This window comes from Salmo salar, chromosome ssa11 (assembly GCF_905237065.1).
Source record: "Salmo salar chromosome ssa11, Ssal_v3.1, whole genome shotgun sequence".
NCBI lineage: Eukaryota > Metazoa > Chordata > Actinopteri > Salmoniformes > Salmonidae > Salmo > Salmo salar.
The window spans coordinates 68,897,960-68,921,217 of NC_059452.1; the positions used below are offsets into that span (position 1 = coordinate 68,897,960).

At 41.9% G+C, this 23,258-nt stretch overlaps 1 protein-coding gene and 1 pseudogene across 3 annotated transcripts in view; both read left to right on the plus strand.

Moving 5' to 3' along the window:
- The first annotated feature begins 1,112 nt into the window (after positions 1 to 1,112).
- Positions 1,113 to 23,258, plus strand: part of LOC106562973 (fibrinogen C domain-containing protein 1) — a 258,468-nt gene continuing 236,322 nt past the window's right edge. Inside the window, exons 1-2 of one of the 3 annotated variants that reach the window (XM_014128130.2) lie at positions 1,116 to 1,890; positions 2,036 to 2,199. In XM_014128130.2, coding sequence (XP_013983605.1) covers positions 2,152 to 2,199 — 48 coding nt within the window. In that variant the 5' untranslated portion in view covers positions 1,116 to 1,890; positions 2,036 to 2,151. Of the gene's footprint in view, positions 2,200 to 23,258 lie in introns of all 3 variants that reach the window. The other 2 variants (XM_014128131.2, XM_014128128.2) reach the window with 2 other exon arrangements.
- On the plus strand, positions 15,671 to 15,789 carry LOC123725290 (uncharacterized; annotated as a pseudogene).

Below are 23,258 nucleotides of genomic sequence, written 5' to 3' on the forward strand. Positions count from 1 at the left end.
AAAAGGTTGACAACCCTCCCCTGCTTTAGATCACCCCTCCCCTAGGTATTTTGCAATATTTTCCTAAACATATGTGATTAGAGTATGTTGAAATTGAGCTGGAATAGTGGAGGCAGCGCCTGTTTTCTTTGTGACTTGTGGTAACTCTGGTTCTAAATCAGTCTTTTTTTTATTCGTCCGAAAATGTCGTAAACATTAACTTGCTTGTCAATGCGGTTGGTCATATACCTGTTTGTTACATGCAATATGTTTTGTGGACTTCACCGGACACATGTTGCTCTCCGGTTCTGTGATGAAACAAAGGTGTGGTTGAATTTATTCTGCCACTGAGTCTTCTTATTGTTTCAACCTTAGGCCTATATATCACGTTGTCAAGGCATATGAACTAACAGGTTATAGAGCAAACAACGTGATTATATGGGTTTTTTTTCTGACTTGGCTTTCCTTTCCCAGGGGTTTTATCCACGCACAGCTGCGGATGTTAAGTCAGTTGATAGGCAGTTAATAACACTAGTGACATCCTCAAGGAATTTTTTATTAATGGTATCAAGTGTGGTATCTCATTTCGTTATGCTAAATCAATACCTATCAATATAATTACATGCATTTTATCCAGGGGAATCATGCACGTTAATTAAATATATTAAACTCATGTTTTTATTAATGCAACTTGATGTCTATGGAAATATTACATTTTCTCTGCACCTATAGGGATACACTTTTAACAACTATATGGAAATGCTTTGCAAGTTACAAGTACAGCATGCATGTGGTGTAACAAATAAACAAAACGAGACTGTGTTTCCTACTATTTTTAATACCTACTCCATTTAATAAACTGTTATCAGAGTTAGGTATCCAACAAATGTAGGTGATGTTGCTGCATACGGCACATACATTTTGTGCATCCACATGCTATGAAAAATAAATAGCTTAAATTAATCAGGTAAGGACTTGCTTTTGCTTCAACGCAGATGTTTCATCTGTAGCCTGTTGTAGCAACACAACACATACGATTTGGGAGAAAGAGAGAGAGAGGAATAGATGGACTACATTCATTTATCAGTACATTCTATTGAGAGTTGTATACCCACAATAGTCTCGTGTGCGTTTTGTTCTGTTATCTTTTCGCATTTTGGTTTCTGCAGAGTGAAGGAGTCTCGAGGGCCAGGAAAAGCAGTGTAGGGGGTAGGCGGCACAGCTCGAGCTGTGCGGTGGCAGAGTCAGTGACAGAGGTACAGCAGCAGCCAGCTGCGCATGGAGGGCACAGCAGAACAGAACCGGAGCCTGGGTGGAACGTGCCGCGCGCATGACAGCTTCAAAGGAACGCAGCGCCGCGCGGCAGCACACAAATTGAGCCCGCTAATCTGGCCCCTGCACCGCTCTTGTCAAAAGCATCTGTGTGAAATAACCCTCCTCGTGCAGATCAGCTCCTAAACTAGGGCAGGCTTTATCCCTCATCTGTTCCGCGGCGCCGCCGACCGGAGCCTCATAGTCAGCAGTGGATAGTGCAGGAATGAAGTGGACTGCATAGCAAGAGATCAGGCGATAGGCTACTGCACATTGGCTTTCTCCTTTTCACTCAAAACGTGACACAGTCTGGAATTAACTAACCAGACGTTTTTTTTTATTATTTTTTACTATTTCATCAATACTGAGGATAACACCTAGTTTGCACTTCCTGAACGATTGGAGACCGCAAAGGAGATTTTTTTCCCCAGACAAATTTATTTGGATGACCGGCTTTCCAAGTGGCTTTTTTATTGGATTCTCTACTACTTGGACTTTAATCTCAGAATCTCTGATTGTTATCCGTTGTTGCATGTAGAGGGTAACGGTAAAAAATAAAAAAAAAACAGAAGAAAATCCGAGGAATCGAAGTTCAGTTCTGTAAGTACGTTACATATGAGTTGACTATGTATAGTTCCCCGCCACTCCTGCTAGAACCGTAGCCAGCCCCTGTGGTCGAGAAGTTGTTTAGCTTCTCTCTCCCTCTGTGCGCGAACACTTAGAGCTAACACCCCTTTCTATGTAGTAGATCGCCTGGAAAGATACAAAAAATAGAGCGTTCTCCTTCACCCCCGCCTCGTACCAACAGGCGGTTCTGGTCTAAAGGTTCTCCAGAGAACGGTAAATGGCCGATGGGGAATCATGAACAGCACTTTGGAACTCGAAGATGGACCACGGCATAAAAACCAGGTATGTACCTACCCTCCTTGTACACATTTTCCTTGCGCAGCTGTGCGCTGTATTGGTAGTCTTTATAGATTTTGTATATAGCGCCAAAAAGGCAGGTGCACCTTTGGTGCAGTATTTCGTTTGCCTCCCGCTAGAAGTCTAGGTGCTAATCGAATCCTTGGATGTCCTTTCCATAAACCCTAACCTTAACCTCAACCACTACTGTTATCCTAACCCCAACCTTAATCATGACCATAACCCTTATCTTCCCCTAACCCAAACATTAACGATTACCTTAACCATGTGAAATGTCAACTTCAATAGGTAGGGACTTCCCAAGGATCCTCGATAGCCACACTGTATTTGGGTGCATCGCTCTATTCCGTGGGAGTAGCAGTGGAGCTCACCTCTCTCCCCATCTCTCTCTCCCCTGGCTATGGCACTTCTTGTTCCTGTCACAGTTTGTAAACCCAGCTGTATATCAAGTGGGTGGCTAATAGGTTATTTTGTTTCCCTCAATGCAAGCCTCGGAAGAGACAGTGCTATTCTCTGGAGTTGAAATTGCTTCACAGATAGAGAAATAGCCGAGAAAGGGGAATACTTTGGACTTGGACTGTGTGATATTGGCTATTCACCTCCGAGGTCCATGAATGCTGTTTTGGAATCTACAGGGCACTCAGAAAAATGCTGGGTGTATGCACTCTAAAAAAAGCTGGGTTATAAACAACCCAGTTTGGGTAAATATTGGACAGAACACACATTGTGTTATTTTGACCCAGCCAGTTGGGTCACAAACAACCCATTGTTTTCTTTAAATTGGGTTTTTAATGCTGGGTTATTGAGCTACGATCCACTGGGTCAGATCAGAAGACTGGAGGCGTGGCTTAGTAGGGGTGTGGCTTTCAGATAGTTATTTTTGCCCCCCCCCCCCATGAGAGTAAATGTCATTCTGTTTAGTCTGTTCTGTCTAATGCATGTTATAAGTAAAATAACTGTCATATCATGTTTTTTTTGAGAAATTGGATGCTGTTTGATTGAAACCAGATGAAAGTATGATGACTAAAATGTACTGTTGTTTCATAAAGTTACTGGTCATATCCCCAATGTCAAACAGTTGGATTCAGAAAGTAGGATTATTAATGGGATAGGGTGACATCACCCTAACTCTAATTTGAATACACCAATGGTAAAATGATATTCTCTTACCTAATTTAAACAAGTACCACTTTGTAACCAACATCGGAGAAGGCGTGTTTGCAGAGGGGGGTGGTTTATATAGCTAGATAGCTACTCTACTGGTGACAAAATTTGACTGTAGGGTGTCAGCAAATATATTTCAATGTTTACACTATTGATCTACGGCAAAGATACTTATATGTCTCCCCTTTCATCTGTGTCTGGTATTAGCTAGGTACTGGCTAGGTAGGTCTTCAGCCGGCATGGAACAGGGTCGTTTAAATCTCTGACGCAATTGTCATGTCATTGGAACCATATCACAAAAGACGTGGAAACAGAGCTGTATATAAGTGTTTTAAATCATTGATGCAATTTCAATGTTTGAGTTGCTTTGTATGTCACTGCATTTGCTTGAGTTGAATTTATTGCACCACTGCCTCCAAGTTTCTTGACACAGGCCTTTCAAAGAGCTGTTAATCAAGGCGAGCTCATGATTATAAAATCCCCACTCATTCAGCATTTCATTTCAAACTTCCTGGTAGTGAGCCATTAGATAAAATAGTACTTTTTCAAAAATGTTGAGCATTTCTATCTTCAAAAATGTTATGTCACTCAAAAGGCTATTTAACATGGGAATCAGAATGACTGTTCGGGACCTTTAAATGAGTAATGATATTCATGATCACCTTTTACTTTAAAGGTCCAACACGACTCTTGACACCCACAAACATGTTACTGTTCTACATTCACCCCGATTACAAAAATGGATCACTCTTACAGACAGTGAGTCACGTGGCTGTGGCTTGCTATATAAAGCAGGCAGACAGGCATCAAGGCATTCAGGTACTGTTCGATTTAACTTTAGAATGGGCAAAATGAGTGACCTAAGCGACTGTGAGCGTGGTATGATTGTCAGTGCTAGGCACGCCGGATCCAGTATTTTGGGATTACTGAGAACAGTGTCTAGGGATTACTGAGAATGGTGCAAAAACCTAACAGGCGGGCCACAAACAGACAAATAATGGCGCAGTACAACAGCGGTGTGCAGAACAACATTTAGGAACGCACAAGTCATCTATCATTATAACAGTTATTGCTGCAGACGACCACACCATGTTCCATTCCGATCAGCTAAAAGCAAAAAGAAGCTCCAGTGGGCACATGATCACCAACACTGGACAATTCAGAAGTGAATAAACATTTTCTGGTCCGACGAATCCCAGTTCCTGTTGCGTCATGCCGATGGCAGAGTCAGGTTATTTTTTTTATTTACTTTTTAGTTATTTTTTATTTTTTCCTTTAAAAAAGTATTAACCCCTCCAACAACCCCCCCTCTTCGAAGGACAAATATATATATATATTTTAACAGCTTTTCTGCTACTTATACATATACATTTTACATATACACATACATTTTACATACACATTTTGCATACACATTTTGCATACATGGTACATTTATATAAAGCAGTCACATACAATAATACATTACCAAACATAAGCTCTTTAGTCCTAACCCTCAGCCACTCTCAGCCCATCCCACCTATCACCATAGACCACCCTTGTTTGGTTTCCATGTGCCATATATTTTTCAATTGTGCTGTGATGTTTTACATACATTTTTAACCTTTCTAATCATATAGTATCCACATATTGTGAGCTAAAGATGAAAACATTCCCTAGAAGTATTATTATATTATTTATTGACCGACAATGGCTTTCCAAATCGCCCCAAAACTGCTATCTGCAAGGTTAATTTTAAGTGCATGTTGTGATTTTTTTAACCATTCCTGAACCTGTGACCAGAAACAAGCTACATAGGGACAATACCAGAATAAATAATCTAATGAAAAATATACAGAGCTGAGATGGTTGAATGCCCCATGTATATAGCATCCTGCTGGTGGCAAGAATTTTATATAATAATTTAAATTGGAAAACTCTTAAGTGTTGAATCAAGTGTTGTTTTTGTACCAGTTCATAAACCACGTGCCATGGAATTGGTATATCAAAAATCTCTTCCCATTTATTTTGCAACCTGTATGACGTGGCTGTCAACATTTTTGTCCACAAATGAAACTGGTATATTTTTCTATTTATGACAATTCCTTTCAGTTTGTTCAATTTGTATCTTGAATATATGGCATGCAAATAAGTTCGCTATCGTCTCCCTTTTCCACTTGCCTCTTCCATTTTTGTGGTAATGCTGCAGTCAGTTGGTTGTAAGTTTGTATTGAGCAGATATTCTCATATATTTTCAATAGCTGCATATGTGACACCTCCTCCGTTTCTATTCATAACATCATTAATAAATATAATACAATTTATTAAAACATTTTCCATAAAGAATGTTTTTTTATTTATCAGTATATTTGAGTTTAACCATAACATTTGTTGTAATATTTGTTCTATCTTTTCTGGTGGATAAAACAGAAATTTTAATCAGCTTTGTATGGCTTGTTTAAGAAAGGGCGATACTTTAGACAAAATGTAATTTTCAATTAGTCGAAAATGAGAAGTTGTAATCTGTATAAAGGCAAAAAGTCCATTTTTTTAACAAAGGATGAGTCTTTCTTAATAATCTACTGGAGAATCATTTTGGGTTTAAGTATAACTTATGTATGAGCATTAGCATTCCAAATAAAATGAAATATTTTTTGCTCATGTGATTTAAAAAATGAGTCGTCTGGAGTAGGCAGGACCGAAGAGTTAATCAATGTGATTTTTCCAGAAATAGACAAGTATTTACCTCTCCATGGTTTCAGAATCTTATTTATTTTTCTTTACTTTCTATTGAAATTGATTGTGGTATAATTTTTGAGATGTGAATATCAAGTATGTCTACTTCACCACTCACCCATTTTATTGGTAAACTACAAGGTAGTGTAAACACTGTATTTTTGAATGATCCAATATGTAATATGGTATAATTGTCATAATTAGGTTTTAGTCCAGAGAGGCTAGATAAATGATCAAAATCTTCAATGAGACTGTGCAGGGATCCAGATTACTGAGTTATGACAAAACTAGAGTCCTCAGCATACAATATCCCCTGGATTTCTAACCCCTTGATGTTCTTGATGGATCTAATTTTCATAGCTAACATTTCAATGGCCATTTTTAATAGATACGGAGACAAAGAACAGCCTTGTTTTACTCCTTTTAAAAGTGCAATACTTTCTGAGAAGTAACCATTATTTACTGTTTTACATCTGGGGTTGCTGTACGTAACTTTAACCAATTGTATAAGAGATTCACCAATATTAAAGTCAGGATTTGGACCAATCCTGCCTGGTGTCAACGCTACAGACAGGTGGCGGTGTTGTACTGGTATGATGAATGTTTTCCTGGCACACGTTAGGTCCCTTGATACCAATTGATACCGATTAAGCAATGATTGAACACCACAGTGTATCTGAACATTGTGGCTGACCAAACCCTATAGAGCATCTTTGGAATGAGATGGAATGGGCGGTTTGCAGCATGAATATACCGCCGCCCAATCTGCAAAAACTGCGTGATAGGGGTTCTTTGGCTTGTAACCATAGAGTGTAACCCTTTCTGATGCTTGCCAAGATTTACCAGAGATAAGGGACTGTTGATATTATATACTTAAACACTTGATGCATCTAGTGTAGTAAGGGGAGTCACCCCAGGCCATTGCAGAGCTGCTTTAGAAGGCTATAATGAGCAGCAGACAGATTAGTCTTCTCTTTTCAGCAGGAGCCATTTGTTTCCAGCCTGTGTTTTCCACATAATAATTGTCTCGAAACTGAACCTAAACTTTACAGAAACAAATTTCACACATATTGAAATAAGTAAAGTATAATGGGAGAGAAAGGGGGAGAATGTGTGAGTTCATGAGTGAGGGGAAGCGAACAATATAGATAAGGCGTTCAATATCTGGGAACAGATTCACATCAGGCAGCAGGTGAGCGGGTGTCAGAGAATGTGGTGATGAGGCTTGTGGAACCTTACATTGGCAAGGGGAGAAATGTCACCAAGGACAATTTTTTCATTTCACTGTCATTGCCGAACAAGTTGCTTGCAAAGAAAACAAGCCTGGCCAGCACCATGAACAAAGTCAGATGGGAGCTCCCTCTGCACAAAATAAGGCACCTGCACAGCCGTTGTACTCCACAATGGTGCTGAAGAATGACAAGACAATGGGACACAATAAAGAGAGAACCAGAGACTAACCAAACAAATGTATGTCAAAGAGTGTCAAGCAATTGAATGTTACCCAGATTTGTGTCAAGTGTTAGGAGAAGGGATAAGAGCTAAATTAAATCAAACTGTTGCCATTGCGTGAAGATGCACACAATGTAAGCATGAGCTGACATTAATTGACTATTTTTGACTGCTGTCATATCCACACTTCTATTCAATGCCATTATTGCTTTTGTGCTGATTTTCACTATTTATCAAGGCCACTTGGCGCTTATTGTGATGTTTAGGCTACGGATGTGTCTTGCTGACCCCGAGTCTTGGTGGTTGGGGTATTTTTTTTTATTTAGTAATTATTAAAAGCTGTTACCCTGTTCCAACACATGTGCTTTCTGTTTCATAGTTGAAACAAAAGCACTCCACAAATAAAAAAAATTGAACACTTGAATTTTTGTGTATTATTTTTTTTACGTATAGCCTACAGTAACATAAACTAATTAAAAGGCTAACGTGTTATTAAAATTAAAAAACAAGGCCTTCATAAACATAAACACCCAATTCTTATTTTTTTGCGATAGCATATATTAAATGCATTAATTACGCTGTTAGAATGTTGCAGTCAGAATGACTGCTCATTAGCTTGAAGGGGGGTCCCTCGAGTCCCAGTAGTTCTAGTTAAAAGAAGCTATTGATCTTTTGTGTCTAAATTATATTATGGGCATTCTCGTGGTGTAGTAGGCTATTCAGAATGATTTCATTTCTTTTTGAACAGACCAGTAATTCTATAACTTTGGCAAATTTATTTCAATTTATCAGGGGTGCTGAAGCTCCTCCAGAACCCTTCGCGCGGCTGGGATTCTATAAGGAATAAATGATGATGAAGTGCAATGCTGGAAAAATGAGAGTTTCAGGCTCATGTCTATCAGAGCAGAGAGAGGGAGAGAGATCATAGAAAGGGAATCTCATTCTAGTTCTGTGAGCAATACAGGCGCGCTTCTCACACTGCCACATTCACGAGTTGGTATCAAACATATGCTCCAACGTTGGGCAAACCATAAGCCATGGCCAGCCCAAACCGAATCAACTCTTAGAATATCAGGCATGGGTTGAAAATCTAGATACCTTTTCATATTGTGTTTTTTTATTTGGGGGGGGCATGATAATTAACGAAGAGGAAACTCAAATTAACTTTGAACACTTTTATTCTAACTTGTACATTGCAAAATGTGAACATTAGTTTTCATGCCAGAGGTACCGGATCGGCCAAATATGTTCTGGAACTAAACAGTCCAAAACTGAGAGGTGCCGGATCCTCAAATTAAGCACTGATCATTTGATATCTCTCCATCTGGGGGGGACCTGCTGAGGTTAAACACTCCCGTATGCACTCTCGTACACGCACACAGACACACACAGACACAGACACAGACACAGACATACAGACACACACACAGACACAGAGAGAGGGAGTTGGTCCCAGGTTGAAAAAGAAGCAGGAAAAAGGGATTGGTTCCTGGTTCAGTAGGCCTCTGATTTCCCTGTTGGTGTTCTCACAGTGTAAAATCACTGTTCTAACAACCAAAAATACCCCTCTCTCTCTCTGAGATACAGTTCTCTGTGTGGTCGGGGTGTCTAACATCAAATTCTACAAGTGCAAGTTTCTTCACGCAAGTCACACACACACACACACACACACACACACACACACACACACACACACACACACACACACACACACACACACACACACCTGCGCACATTAACTTAAAGGAACATACACATGCACGCACGGCACACACAGGGCTGAGGGCTTGCTACTTGTTTGTATGACTCTGCAGTTGAATGTGAATGTGTGACCGAACGTGTGAGAATGTTAGAAGGTGCTTCAGTTTGTGCAAGTGCATTTGAGTGTTTTGTTAATGTATGCCTCTGCTGGTCTTTGTGAATGTGTGAGAGTCCCGAAGCAGCATGTGTGTGTTTAATCAATCCATGCTGCTCCATAAGGAGGGGTTTACTATGTTTATTGAGGGAAAAAACAGACCTTCAGACTCATTGATTTTAGTTTGAAGCAGTTTTATTTTAACAGCAGCGCGGAAATCATTCACCTCCAAGTCACCTCAACAATTATGGATGCATGACATTATGAATTTTAAGGCATTTCTTGGGATTTCATCACATAAGAGATATTTTAGGATGTTACTGGAGATTTTCAATATTTTCATTCATATTATTTTGGCTATTTTTAGATCATTAACAATTTGATGTGTAGTGACATTGACGTTTGTGACTCCTTTCAGGAAACATGTCGCCCGTCACTTCTTCACAGGAGCGTTATTTGAAAGAAAACTTTCTTTTAAAAATCTAAATGCATTTTTTGGCATTAATGTGCCTTAATAAAAAAACTTGTATGCCATCTTTAAATACAAATACAATTGTTCAATTAAGAGCCTAGTTGGTTTAGCCATGGAAAAAGTCAGAAACCTTCCCGCTAGCCATGATTGGCTGAGATAATGTGGGCCGGACATGCCGAATAATGAGTTCGGATTGGTCTGCCATGTAGCACGCTTCTGTCCATAACATGAGCTGGTCAGTATGTGTAGGTAATCCTTTCTAACACAGCTTTTTTGAAAGATATCACATAGTAGAACTACATAAATGTTGCTCTCCACTTTCTGGAGGACCAAGTTTTGAAATCAGTGGAATTAGAGTATGATAGCTAAGGAGATGGAGAAAATTCTGCCGTTTGATTGCAAATATGCAGACGTACTCCAAAAGAGAACACACAGAAGGCTGTTGGATAAAACACCTGTCTCCGGATTACATCTTCAAACAAAGGGCAACCATGGCATCCGTGACAGATAGGGAGAAGCGTCCATCCATGTATACAGGTAAGATAGTCTAGCCAGCTACATTGTCAGATATTACACATTTCTAATTTTGGCAGAAAGTCGTTTTTGCTTCAAGTTAAAGTGTACTGTTAGTTAGCTAGCTAACGTTACGTGTATGATCTGTGTAGTAATATTATTTGAATCTCAGATCCATTTGCATTGCTAGTTATAGCCTAATTTTAGCTGGCTAATATTGAACTTGGTTGGTTAGCTACCTGCAGATTCATGCAGGGTAGTAACGTTATGAGTTGGGATTATGGTTCGTTGTTTAGCTAGCTTGCTGCATATCTAAACAAAAGACTCCACTACACAAGTAACTATTTCATTAGAATTATTACGATGTGACTGCAACAAACTGTCGATAGACGTAGCTGGTAAATTCGCTCTGGCTAGCTAGTCCAATTTCAGAGCACTCTAGTCTGAGTGTGTCAGAGGGCAGAATAACTGACAAATTTACAAACGCTCAGCACCTGTTGAATATGGCCAGTGTCAGTATTGCACTTCTAAGAATTGCATATTGTATGTGTGTGTGAGTGTGTGCATGTGTGTGCATGTTTGAGTGTGTGCATGTGTGTGTGTGTGTGTGTGTGTGTGTGTATGTATGTGTGTGTGTGTATTCACTGTTAAAGGGAAACCATTGTGTAAGTGCTAGATGGAAGGCTACAGATGACAACAACATTGTCTTCTTTCTTTGGCCTTGTTCTTCTACATGCCATTTAGTCTTTGTTTCTATCCTTGTTGATCAGAAGCCTCGAGAGAGAGAGAAAGAGAGAGAGAGAGACATTGAGAATGAGAAAATGAGAGTAAGAGAGAGTGAAATCTTATAAAGGGTCTATATACACACATTTTTAAAAAATAGTACCAGATTTGGGTTCTTTGGCTTGTAACCATAGCAAACCCCTTTTTGGTGCTATGTAGAAAGTTTTTTTAAGGTTCTTTAAAGAACCATGCCCATAAGGTTCTAAATGGAACCTATATGGTGCTATATAGAACCCTTTTTAAGGTTATTTAGATATTTTAGCGTGTAAATCTTGGTGGCGCAAACTCAACCATTTTTTTTAGATGCATGCCAGAAAAATCACTACACCACACAACACTAAACAATACATTAATTGCACAATAACGGTGACAAACGGTGCCCACAAACTGTTAAGGCCCACTGTACATAAAGCTGTCCCGACAGAGGAGTTTCCTTTCAGCACCATGGAGTGAATCCTTTACTACTGCTATACCTGGCTATCAGCGGAAGACTCGTCTGGCAGCGAAACAGTTCATTCAGCCTCATTTACTGCCTTTTTGAAAACCATAGCTGATATGGCTGACTTGTTTAAATACTGTGTAACTCGATAAGGACTGCATTCTCCTTCAATAATATCGAATGCCGAAATGAGTTTTACTTTTTAACCATACATAAACATAACATTTATGTTCAGTAAATTCATACTCTTTGTTCTTATAGCATATGAGATGTGAATAGGAAACTTAATTCCGAAGTTGAAGTGTATTTTCGGTCGCTTTAGCTCAAATAATGAGCTGTATCAATACATTTTGCATAATTCTTTACTTAGCTGTGTCATTTATTTTTGCATACTTTCCATTGAAGCTTGCATCGATCCATGTTTCAAAATATGTACAAATTGAGTACGCATTCGAGAAGTGCTCTCTATGCGCCATTTCGCTTACTTTGAATTGGCCTCATACTCCGACCCAACCATTTTCCAATTTGCATCATTTTTTACTTGGCTGCGTCATTTATTTTTGCATACTTTCCATTGAAGCTTGCATCGATCCATGTTTCAAAATATGTACAAATGGAGTACGCATTCGAGAAGTGCTCTCTATGCGCCGTTTCGCTTACTTTGATTTGGACTCATACTCCGACCCTCCCCTTCTCCAATTTGCGTGCTCGGAGCACGGTAGTATGCATTTTGAGAAACACCCAGGGTTTTGACACACTTGCCACCGGGTCTGCGTCGCACCGAACGGTGTGCATCACAGACACCAGGGGATCCCCAACTTCAATTGATCCACCTTAACTCTCAACCCCAACGCAGTTATCACTCCTTTCAGTGGCACTCTGTCGGAGAGCAGAGCAGGACACCCTTTCATCTCGAGACTGGAAGCACCATCTCCCTCTGAGCAGCAGATACACAACAAAACAATCAACATAAGTCCACCTCTGCATATTTTGGCCAAATTGACAGAACCCAACTACTTCTTCACCCAGCCTGATACCACAAATGGATGTGCCAAAAGGCATGGATCCAATTTTTTCATGAATCATACTCCCACAGGGCCAGAGTGATCTCAGGAATATACCTAATCATTATGGTACAGCTCAGAAGCCTTCACCTCACCTGATGACACAAGTTCGTTCTTCTCACTTTGTAATATGAAACAATATAACACAACGCATCACACTCTCACAAACGGTTGCACAAAAAACAGCGGGGCTCAAACCACACCCCAAAATATTCTAACGGGCCGCTCCCCAACATTTTAATTATCACTAAAAGAGCAGAGAACCCTCTTGTGAACTGTAAAGAACCATGGAAGAGCTCGAAGGGGTTTTTGAGTCATTGTGGTTCCACATCACCCTTCCCAACGAACCCACATTTTATGTGTGTTTAGAGTCGCAAAGATCTTCAGCCCCACGGAAAGTGTCAGTAAGAAATACAGAGTACATTACACTCCAGTAGACTATTTCAGAACCATGGACAGCGTCCACATAGAGACAGACAAAGTGTAGAGAGAGAGAGAGAGAGAGAGAGAGAGAGAGAGAGAGAGAGGATGTATGGACGGATGGATGGATACAGGCAGTTCCCAGTAGTGTAGAGTGTTAACCTCTTAAAGCAATTGTAAAATAAACCAATTGTGTGTGTGTCTGTGCGCGTGTGTATAGGGGAGCAGTGGTGAAAGGAATGGAGAAAAGAAACGAATGAGATGACGGCAAGGTTATACCTCCTGGAGCCTCTGACAGATACATCACGATTTTGACCTGCTCGACAAGATACAGCATAGTTGCTGGAGAGAGAGAGAGAGAAAGATGGAGAGAGAGAGGGAGTGAAGAGTTTCCCTGTACTTGTGCATGTGACAATAAAAAACTTGAACTTACACTTCAGGCAGAGAGAGAGAGCCAGAGACAGAGGAAGAGAGTGAGTGAGAGAGACTATATTTTAAGAGTGGTATTTTCATCAGACACTCCATGTCTCTCTTACACACACTTGCACACCCTTTCCAGTGTTTCTCTCTACCTCCCTCTCTTTTGAATCTCTACCTCTTTACCTTCTCTCACTCTGTCTCACCCACACATTATAACCAGGGGCAAATTGAAGATTGGATGGTATTTCTCCTTCATATGCTGCCTGCTTGGCATCATATAGATATTTCTTCCCTCAAGACATTTCCTGTTATTTTTGTTCATCCAAAACAATATGCTGTGTGTGTGTGTATGTCCAGATGTACTGTTTACAGTTTGCGTGCCTTCCTCTGTTCAATCATCTTGAACGGTTCAATCATCTTGATAGACACCTTGGCTGCCCTACTGTTTTGGACAGATTGGTTTATATCTCCATGTCTGCATCTAAAATAACAGCCCCATGGGCCCTGTTCAAAAGTAGTGCACTACTTAGTGAATAGGGTGCTATTTGGAACACAGTCAAATAAGTGGAGTGAGAAGTGTTCGGTTTCCTGGCTGTGATTTCAATCTGTCTGAAATGGAGCTCCCATTCATTTGGCTTCTGTCGCTTGCTGGCCTGCCTGGGCTGGTGCTACTGCTATCGAATAGAGATGTTAGATTAAGTCCTACTCTTATAGAGATGCACAAGAGCTGCACAGCTCCCCGGCATAATGGACCTCTCTGTTTCCCCGTCTTCCCTATTAATCAAGGGGTTCTTTCATGCACGCATGAACACGCCACACACGGGCAGCATACAAGTGAGTACACACTCACACATGTTCAAGCGTGCATACATGCACACACACACACAGACACACACACTAAAAACAAATGGTTCTATATCGTGCCAAATAAGTGTTAATTGGCTTGCAACCATAGCGGAACCCTTTTTTGGTGCTATATGGAACCTTTTTCTGAAGGTTCTCTGTGGCACCAAAAAAGGGTTTCGCTATTATTTCCACCCGTTTGGGGGCTATATAGAATTCCTTTTTATGGTTCTGTATAGAACGTTTATGGAGAATGGTTCTATAAAGGACTTTGCTCAAACCCAAAGGTTCTTTGAGATGCCCCCCTGTGTTAGCCTACCATTACAGCATTAAAATAGGAAACATGGCACGGTATCATCTGTCATATACAAAGCATGGAAATCCTATTTGTCTTTGTGTTAAAGACACACGGTGAAGCCCTGGTGATTGAGTTGTGTCTCCCTGACTGAGTAGTGCTCTCCCCAGTCGCATGATTGGGTCTGTTCTCATCCAAATGGGGCTGTTTCCTCTGCAAACCGGTGTCATATATTTACCCACTAATGAGTGCAGTTCAACTAACAGAGAACATTAATGACGTCTTTATAGGCCAGGCGCCATCAGGTGTCCCAAGGTTAATAGTTATTTTAATTGACTTGAGGCAACTGGAGGGAAGGATGCCTCAGATACATTTATAGTTTCCCCTTGGCTCATAGTGTTCGACAGGGATGGGTGACTCTGGTCCTCAGGGGCCTGAGTGTCTGCTCTGCTGGTTTTGATTCTGTCTTTCAAATGAGTGTCTGGTTTATACCTGGAGAACCAGGTTTGTCTACTCATCTTTTTATGAATCTGAGCACTGTAGGGAAAAGAGGGATGGAATAGAAGAGTGGGCAGGTGAGAGAGATACAGTAGAAACATATGAGAGAATATAAGTGGTTCTGCGGTCAAAAAATCTGCAGTGCACCCTCCCCCACTACAGCCTGGGGTTCGATACCAGCCGGCTGAGTCCGGGAGCACCATAGGACGGCGCACAATTGTCCCAGCACCGTTCGGTTTAGGGGAGGGTTTGATCAGGGGTCTTTCCTTGGGTCATTGTGCTCTAGCGACTTCTTGTGGCAGGTCCGGACGCCTGCAAGCTGATGTCAGCTTAACTGTGTTTCCTCCAACACATTGGTGCGGTTGACTTCTGGGATAAGCGAGTTGTGCGATAAGATGTAGTGCGGCCAGGCGGGTCATGTTTCGTAGGACGCATGACTTGACCTTCCCGAGCCCGAGCCCATTTTGGATTTGCAGCGATGAGCCAAGATTGTAATTTGAGAAGAAACAGGATTTTTTTATATACTTGTGACCATACCACCCTGAAAACACCTGATCTTGTCTGATCTTGGTAGCGAAGCAGGGTCAGGCTTGGTTAGTATATAGATGGGAGACCGCCTGGGAATACCAGGTGCTGTAAGCCCCCCCCCCCCAATTTTATTTTTAAGAAGATAAAAAAATAACAGGTGATTGTAGTGATGTGAGGGTGACAAAGATGGAGTGATGATGATGTATCACAAGAGACAAAGTTCTCTGATGGCACATATCAGATTTAGATTCCGTTTGCGATGGAGATGTATAAACAGAGGGATACAGCGATGAGTTCATTCCTACTGTACTATAAAACACTTATGACAAACTCATGGCTAATATATTAACAGAGTTATCCTCTGCCATTCATAATTTATTCACCATCAAAAATTCAATCTGGCAGACTGTGTGCCATTATTCAGCCTCGCTGGGGGAAAGCAGTCGCTGCTGTTTTAATAAATGAGGAGTTTAAGGACTCCACTCCCACGGATCACAGTTATTCCAAACCCCTGACTTCTAAATTCTCTTTCCTACTACTTTGGAGTAATAGCAGAAAGGGAGAGAAAACAGTACGGGTAGAATAGAAATGGAGGGAGGGAGTTGTGGAGATCTCTGGAAGTAAATGTATTGGGATTGGTTGTCGTCACGCTTTTAGAAATCAGGACAATAAGTGCTTGTTTGCGTTTTCTGAAGTGATACTTTTTGGTTCTTGAACCCTCTTCAAAATCAACAGTCTGCTGTGATTGCCTTTTACAACCGGAAGACTTGAAAACACTTGTCCTCCACCACTCTCTCTCTCTCTCTACATCTCTCTATTGCTCCCTCTCCGACTGCCATTGAAGTCAATGTATTGTGTAACCCTTGTGTTTATGCTGTAGTTCTACGTACTTGGATGTTTCTGTGAAGAACCTCCGTTTAGCCCTCTGTGCAAAATGTGCAGCAGGCGGCAATAAGCCTGATTGGATATGTAAATGGGAGGTGTTGGGGGTCCAAAGACTTTCTGCTGATGCTGTACAACTCTTTACAGTGTGCATACTGGGGATCTCTCTGTATTACACACGCGCACACAAGCGCACACACACACACACACACACACACACACCCACACACACGTGCGCACACACACACACACACGCACTGAGCATAAAACAGCTCTCATCCCATGTAGCGAACACTAATCTTATAAAGTAGGACAGGAGTTAGCAAGTGTGGTTTCTTCGTATTACTTTTACCAATTTGATTATATTAGATTACTAATCTCTGCAAGTGTAACAGGGTTGGTTATGTTTCCACTTGCCTCTAAAGAAATGTGTATTTAATGTTCAAGCATTCTTATTGGTTGGTTCAACTCTGACGACAATAAGGTGTGTTGTGATTGGCCCCGCTTGCAGATAGGGGGAGATCGCGAACGTCAGGTCTTCACAGTATGAAAATGTGATGCAAGGGATTTTGCCATCGACAGCCATCAATATCGTCAAGCCCTGCACAACTAACGTGCTGTTTCCTATTTAACAACAGAAATAAATTATGCTCAACTGGGACCATTGGCTGATATGATTTATTAGGAGAAAACACAACGCAAGGAGAGTACGATATACATCTGTTACACAAGGAAGGGCCGAAGGAAAGATTTTTCCAAAACACCACTGTGCTGTCTTCCGCCATCTTGTCTGTCACCTTTTTTTGAATTCACTCCCTGCTGCTGTTGCTCTATGACTCATATCCACAGCCAGAGAGAGATGAGGGGAGAGAGACAGACTGAGAGAGAGAAGCAGGGAGTGAGAGTGAGAGAGAGAAAGAGAGACGGATGGAGGTAACAGACTAAGAGGGATGGAGGGAGAGAAAAAGATAGAGAGAAAAGGATGGAGGAGGGGAGACAGTGGAAAGACTGAGAGAGACACTGTTGTAGGTATCCCAACAGGTAGACTATCCCAATAGGCGAAGAACCGCCACAACATGTCATTTTTTACTACGAATACTGCAACAGAAGCTAACTCCTTCCCCCGCTTCGTCTGCTACAATATGTTGAGTTTCCCGGGGAAGCAGTGAAGCCAGCTGTAGAATATTGAGTGATTGTGTTTATGAGTCTGTTATTAAAGACTGTGAAACAATGTTGTGTATGTTAACTATTGCCTGATTGTGTTCATGAGTATATTATTAAATGTGTATGTTTACTGCTTTTCATTAAATCACGTATGGCTACAAATATTGTATGTGCATTCGTTCATATGGGCAGCATATTCTATAAATAGCCTACAGAAATTGGTTCAGTTATGGCCTAAAATAAATGTTTTCATAGGGGCAGAATATTATAGCCTAGGGTTGGCTCATCGCGCCCTAGCAACTCCTTGTTGAGGGCCAGGTGCCTGTAGGCTGACCGCGGTCGCCAGTTGAACGGTGTTTCCTCCAACACATTGGTGAAGCTGGCTTCCGGGTTAAGCTGGCGGATGTTAAGGAGTGCGGTTAGGCGGGTCATGTTTGGAGGACGCATGACTCCACCTTTGCCTCTCCCGAGGGCGTTGGGGAGTTGCAGCGATGAGACAAGATCGAAATTGGGGAGAAAAAGGGGGTAAAATAAAACAACAACAAAAAATGTTGGGGCGTGGATTAGAAAACCAGTCAGTATCTGGTGTGACCTCCTTTTGCCTCATGTAGCGCGAGACATCTCCTTCACATAGAGTTGATCAGGCTGTTGACTGTGGCCTGTGGAATGTTGTCCCACTCCTCTTCAACGGCTGTGCGAAGTTACTGGATATTGGTGGGAGCTGAAACACACTGTCGATCTAGAACTTCCCAAACGTGCTCAATGGGTAACATGTCTGGTGCATATTCAGGCCATGGAACAACTGGGACATTTTCAGCTTCCAGGAATTGTGTACAGATCCTTGCAACATGGAGCCGTGCATTTTCATTCTGAAACATAAAGTGACGGTGGTGGATGAATGGCACAACAATGGGCCTTAGGATCTTGTCATGGTATCTCTGTGCATTCAAGTTGCCATTGATAAAATGCAAGTGTGTTCGTTGTCTGTAGCTTGTGCCTGCCCATACCATAACCCTACCGCCACCATGGGGCACTCTGTTGACAACGTTGAAATCAGCAAATCTTGCCCATAAGACGCCGGTACAGTTGAAACCGCGATTCATCCATGAAGAGCACACTTCTCCAGCGTGCCAGTGTCCATCGAAGGTGAGCATTTGCTCACTGAAGTCGGTTACGACGCCAAACTGCAATCAGGTCAAGACCCTGGTAAGGATGACGAGCACGCAGATGAGCTTCCCTGAGACGGTTTCTAACAGTTTGTGCAGAAATTCTTCGGTTGTGCAATCCCACAGTTTCATCAGCTGTCCGGGTGGCTCGTCTAAAATGATCTCGCAAGTGAAGAAGCCAGATGTGTAGGTTCTGGGCTGGTGTGGTTACTCGTGGTCTGCGGTTTTCAGGCCATTTGGACACACTGCCATATTCTCTGAAACGACGTTGGAGGTGGCTTATGGTAGAGAAATTAACATTCAATTGACAGAATTTCACATTTTAGAGTGGCTTTTTATTGCACAGAGCACAAGATACACCTGTGTAAGGATTATGCTGTTTAATCAGCTTCTTGATATGCCACACCTGTCACGACTTCCGCCGAAGTCGGCCCCTCTCCTTGTTCGGGCGGCGTTCGGCGGTCGACGTCACCGGCTTACTAGTCACCACCGATCCATGTTTCCCTGTTCGTTTTGTTTTGTCTTAATTTTACACACCTGTTTTCAATTCTCTTATTATGTTCCTTATTTAACCCTCTGGCTTCCCTTTCTGTTTTGTCCGTGATTGTTCGTGTCAGTGGTTGTTGGAGGTGTTTCTCCTAACCCTGTTGTTTTGCTGTTTGAGATTTTTTATTGTGTTTTTGAGTAAACAAGACCGTTTGCACTCATACCTGTGTCCTGCGCCTGCCTCCGCTACGTCTCAAAACAAAAATCGTTACAACACCTGTAAGATGGATGGAGTATCTTGGTAATGGATAAATTCTCACTAACTGTAATGTAAACAAATTTGTGCACACAATTTGAGAGAAATAAGCTTTTTGTGCATATGGAACATTTACGGAATCTTTTACTTCAGCTCATGAAACATGGGACCAACACTTTATATGTTGCATTTATATTTTTGTTCAGTATAGTTTCTACAATTGATTTTCATTAAAAAAAATGTCCTTTCGTTTTATCTAGTTTGTAGGCCTCCTTGCTCGCACATGCTTTTTCAGTTCTGCCCACAAATTTCTATAGGATTGAGGTCAGGGCTTTGTGACGGCCACTCCAATACCTTGACTTTGTTGTCCTGAAGCCATTTTGTCACAACTTTGGAAGTATGCTTGGGGCCATTGTTCTTTTGGAATACCCATTTGCGACCAAGCTTTAACTTCCTGACTGATGTCTTGAGATGTTGCTTCAATATATCCACATCATTTTTCTTCCTCATTTTGCCATCTATTTTGTGAAGTGCACCAGTCCCTCCTGCAGCAAAGCACCCCCACAACATGATGCTGCCACCCCCGTGCTTCACAGTTGGGATGGTGTTCTTCAGCTTGAAAGCATCCCCCTTTTTTATCCAAACATAATGACGGTCATTATGGCCAAACAGTTCTGTTTTTGTTTCATCAGACCAGAGGACATTTCTCCAAAAAGTACGATCTTTGTCCCCATGTGCATTCGCAAACCGTAGTCTGGGTTTTTTATGGCGGTTTTGGAGCAGTGGCTTCTTCCTTGCTGAGCGGCCTCTCATTTTACTGTGGATATAGATACTTTTGTACGTGTTTCCTCCAGCATCTTCACAAGGTCCTTTGCTGTTGTTCTGGGATTGATTTGCACTTTTCGCACCAAAGTACGTTCATCTGTAGGAGAGAGAACACGTCTCCTTCCTGAGCGGTATGACGGCTGCGTGGTCCCATGGTGTTTATACTTGCATACTATTGTTTGTACAGATGAACGTGGTACCTTCAGGCGTTTGGAAATTGCTCCCAAGGATGAATGAGACTTGTGGAGGTCTACAATTCTTTTTCTGAGATCTTGGCTGATTTCTTTTGATTTTCCCATGATGTCAAGCAAAGAGGCACAGAGTTTGAAGGTAGGCCTTTAAATATACTGCTCAAAAAAATAAAGGGAACACTTAAACAACACATCCTAGATCTGAATGAAAGAAATCATCTTATTAAATACTTTTTTCTTTACATAGTTGAATGTGCTGACAACAAAATCACACAAAAATAATCAATGGAAATCCAATTTATCAACCCATGGAGGTCTGGATTTGGAGTCACACTAAAAATTAAAGTGGAAAACCACACTACAGGCTGATCCAACTTTGATGTAATGTCCTTAAAACAAGTCAAAATGAGGCTCAGTAGTGTGTGTGGCCTCCACGTGCCTGTATGACCTCCCTACAACGCCTGGGAATGCTCCTGATGAGGTGGCAGATGGTCTCCTGAGGGATCTCCTCCCAGACCTGGACTAAAGCATCCGCCAACTCCTGGACAGTCTGTGGTGCAACGTGGCGTTGGTGGATGGAGCGAGACATGATGTCCCAGATGTGCTCAATTGGATTCAGGTCTGGGGAACGGGCGGGCCAGTCCATAGCATCAATGCCTTCCTCTTGCAGGAACTGCTGACACACTCCAGCCACATGAGGTCTAGCATTGTCTTGCATTAGGAGGAACCCAGGGCCAACCGCACCAGCATATGGTCTCACAAGGGGTCTGAGGATATCATCTCGGTACCTAATGGCAGTCAGGCTACCTCTGGCGAGCACATGGAGGGCTGTGCGGCACCCCAAAGAAATGCCACCCCACACCATGACTGACCCACCGCCAAACCGGTCATGCTGGAGGATGTTGCAGGCAGCAGAACGTTCTCCACGGCGTCTCCAGACTCTGTCACGTGCTCATTGTGAACCTGCTTTCATCTATGAAGAGCACAGGGCGCCAGTGGCGAATTTGCCAATCTTGGTGTTCTCTGGCAAATGCCAAACGTCCTGCACAGTGTTGGGCTGTAAGCACAACCCCCACCTGTGGACGTCGGGCCCTCATACCACCCTCATGGAGTATGTTTCTGACCGTTTGAGCAGACACATGCACTTTTGTGGCCTGCTGGAGGTCATTTTGCAGGGCTCTGGCAGTGCTCCTCCTGCTCCTCCTTGCACAAAGGCGGAGGTAGCAGTCCTGCTGCTGGGTTGTTGCCCTCCTACGGCCTCCTCCACGTCTCCTGATGTACTGGCCTGTCTCCTGGTAGCGCCTCCATGCTCTGGACACTACGCTGACAGACACAGCAAACCTTCTTGCCACAGCTCGCATTGATGTGCCATCCTGGATGAGCTGCACTACCTGAGCCACTTGTGTGGGTTGTAGACTCCGTCTCATGCTACCACTAGAGTGAAAGCACCACCAGCATTCAAAAGTGACCAAAACATCAGCCAGGAAGCATAGGAACTGAAAAGTGGTCTGTGGTCCCCACCTGCAAAACCACTCCTTTATTGGGGGTGTCTTGCTAATTGCCTATAATTTCCACCTGTTGTCTATTCCATTTGCACAACAGCATGTGGAATTTATTGTCAATCAGTGTTGCTTCCTAAGTGGACAGTTTGATTTCACAGAAGTGTGATTGACTTGGTTACATTGTGTTGTTTAAGTGTTCCCTTTATTTTTTTGAGCAGTGTATATTCATTATAGAGTTTTAGAATTGTTCCACAGTTGTTTGCTCTTTCTCTCTCTCTCTCTTAAGACCCCAAGAAATGTGTGACTGAGACAGAACTCTGCAGGGGAGTGTGGGAGATAAGAGACTAGTCAGACATTCCACAATAAATCAACTTTTGGGATTGGACATTTATTGCCTAGCTTTTAGATAACACTGAAACTCTTTGTTTGAATAGCTATGGATGCATGGGCTTGGTCTCAGGAGTAGAAGGTAATGACGTTGTCAGTGACATCCCTAAGGCTGGATTTCGGTGTAATAAAACAAATTGAGAACTTTTGTTTGATGCAGAACTTACTCGGAAACATGCATGCTATGTTCCTGATTGTCAACTTCTGTCTGCAATTACATTAATAAAGGTTTTTGAATGATTTAACCTCTATGGGCTAGGTGGGACGCTTGCGTCCCACCTACTCAACAGCCAGTGTAATCCCGTGGCGCGTTATTCAAATACCTCAAAAATGCAAAAACTTCCATTTTTCAAACATATGACTATTTTACACCATTTTAAAGACAAGACTCTCGTTAATCTAACCACACTGTCCAATTTCAAAAAGGCTTTACAACGAAAGCAAAACATTAGATTATGTCAGCAGAGTACCCAGCCAGAAATAATCAGACACCCATTTTTCAAGCTAGCATATAATGTCACATAAACCCAAACCACAGCTAAATGCAGCACTAACCTTTGATGATCTTCATCAGATGACAACCCTAGGACATTATGTTATACAATACATGCATGTTTTGTTCAATCAAGTTCATATTTATATCAAAACCAGCTTTTTACATTAGCATGTGACTAGCATTCCCAACAACACTGCCGGTGAATTTACTAAATTACTCACGATAAAC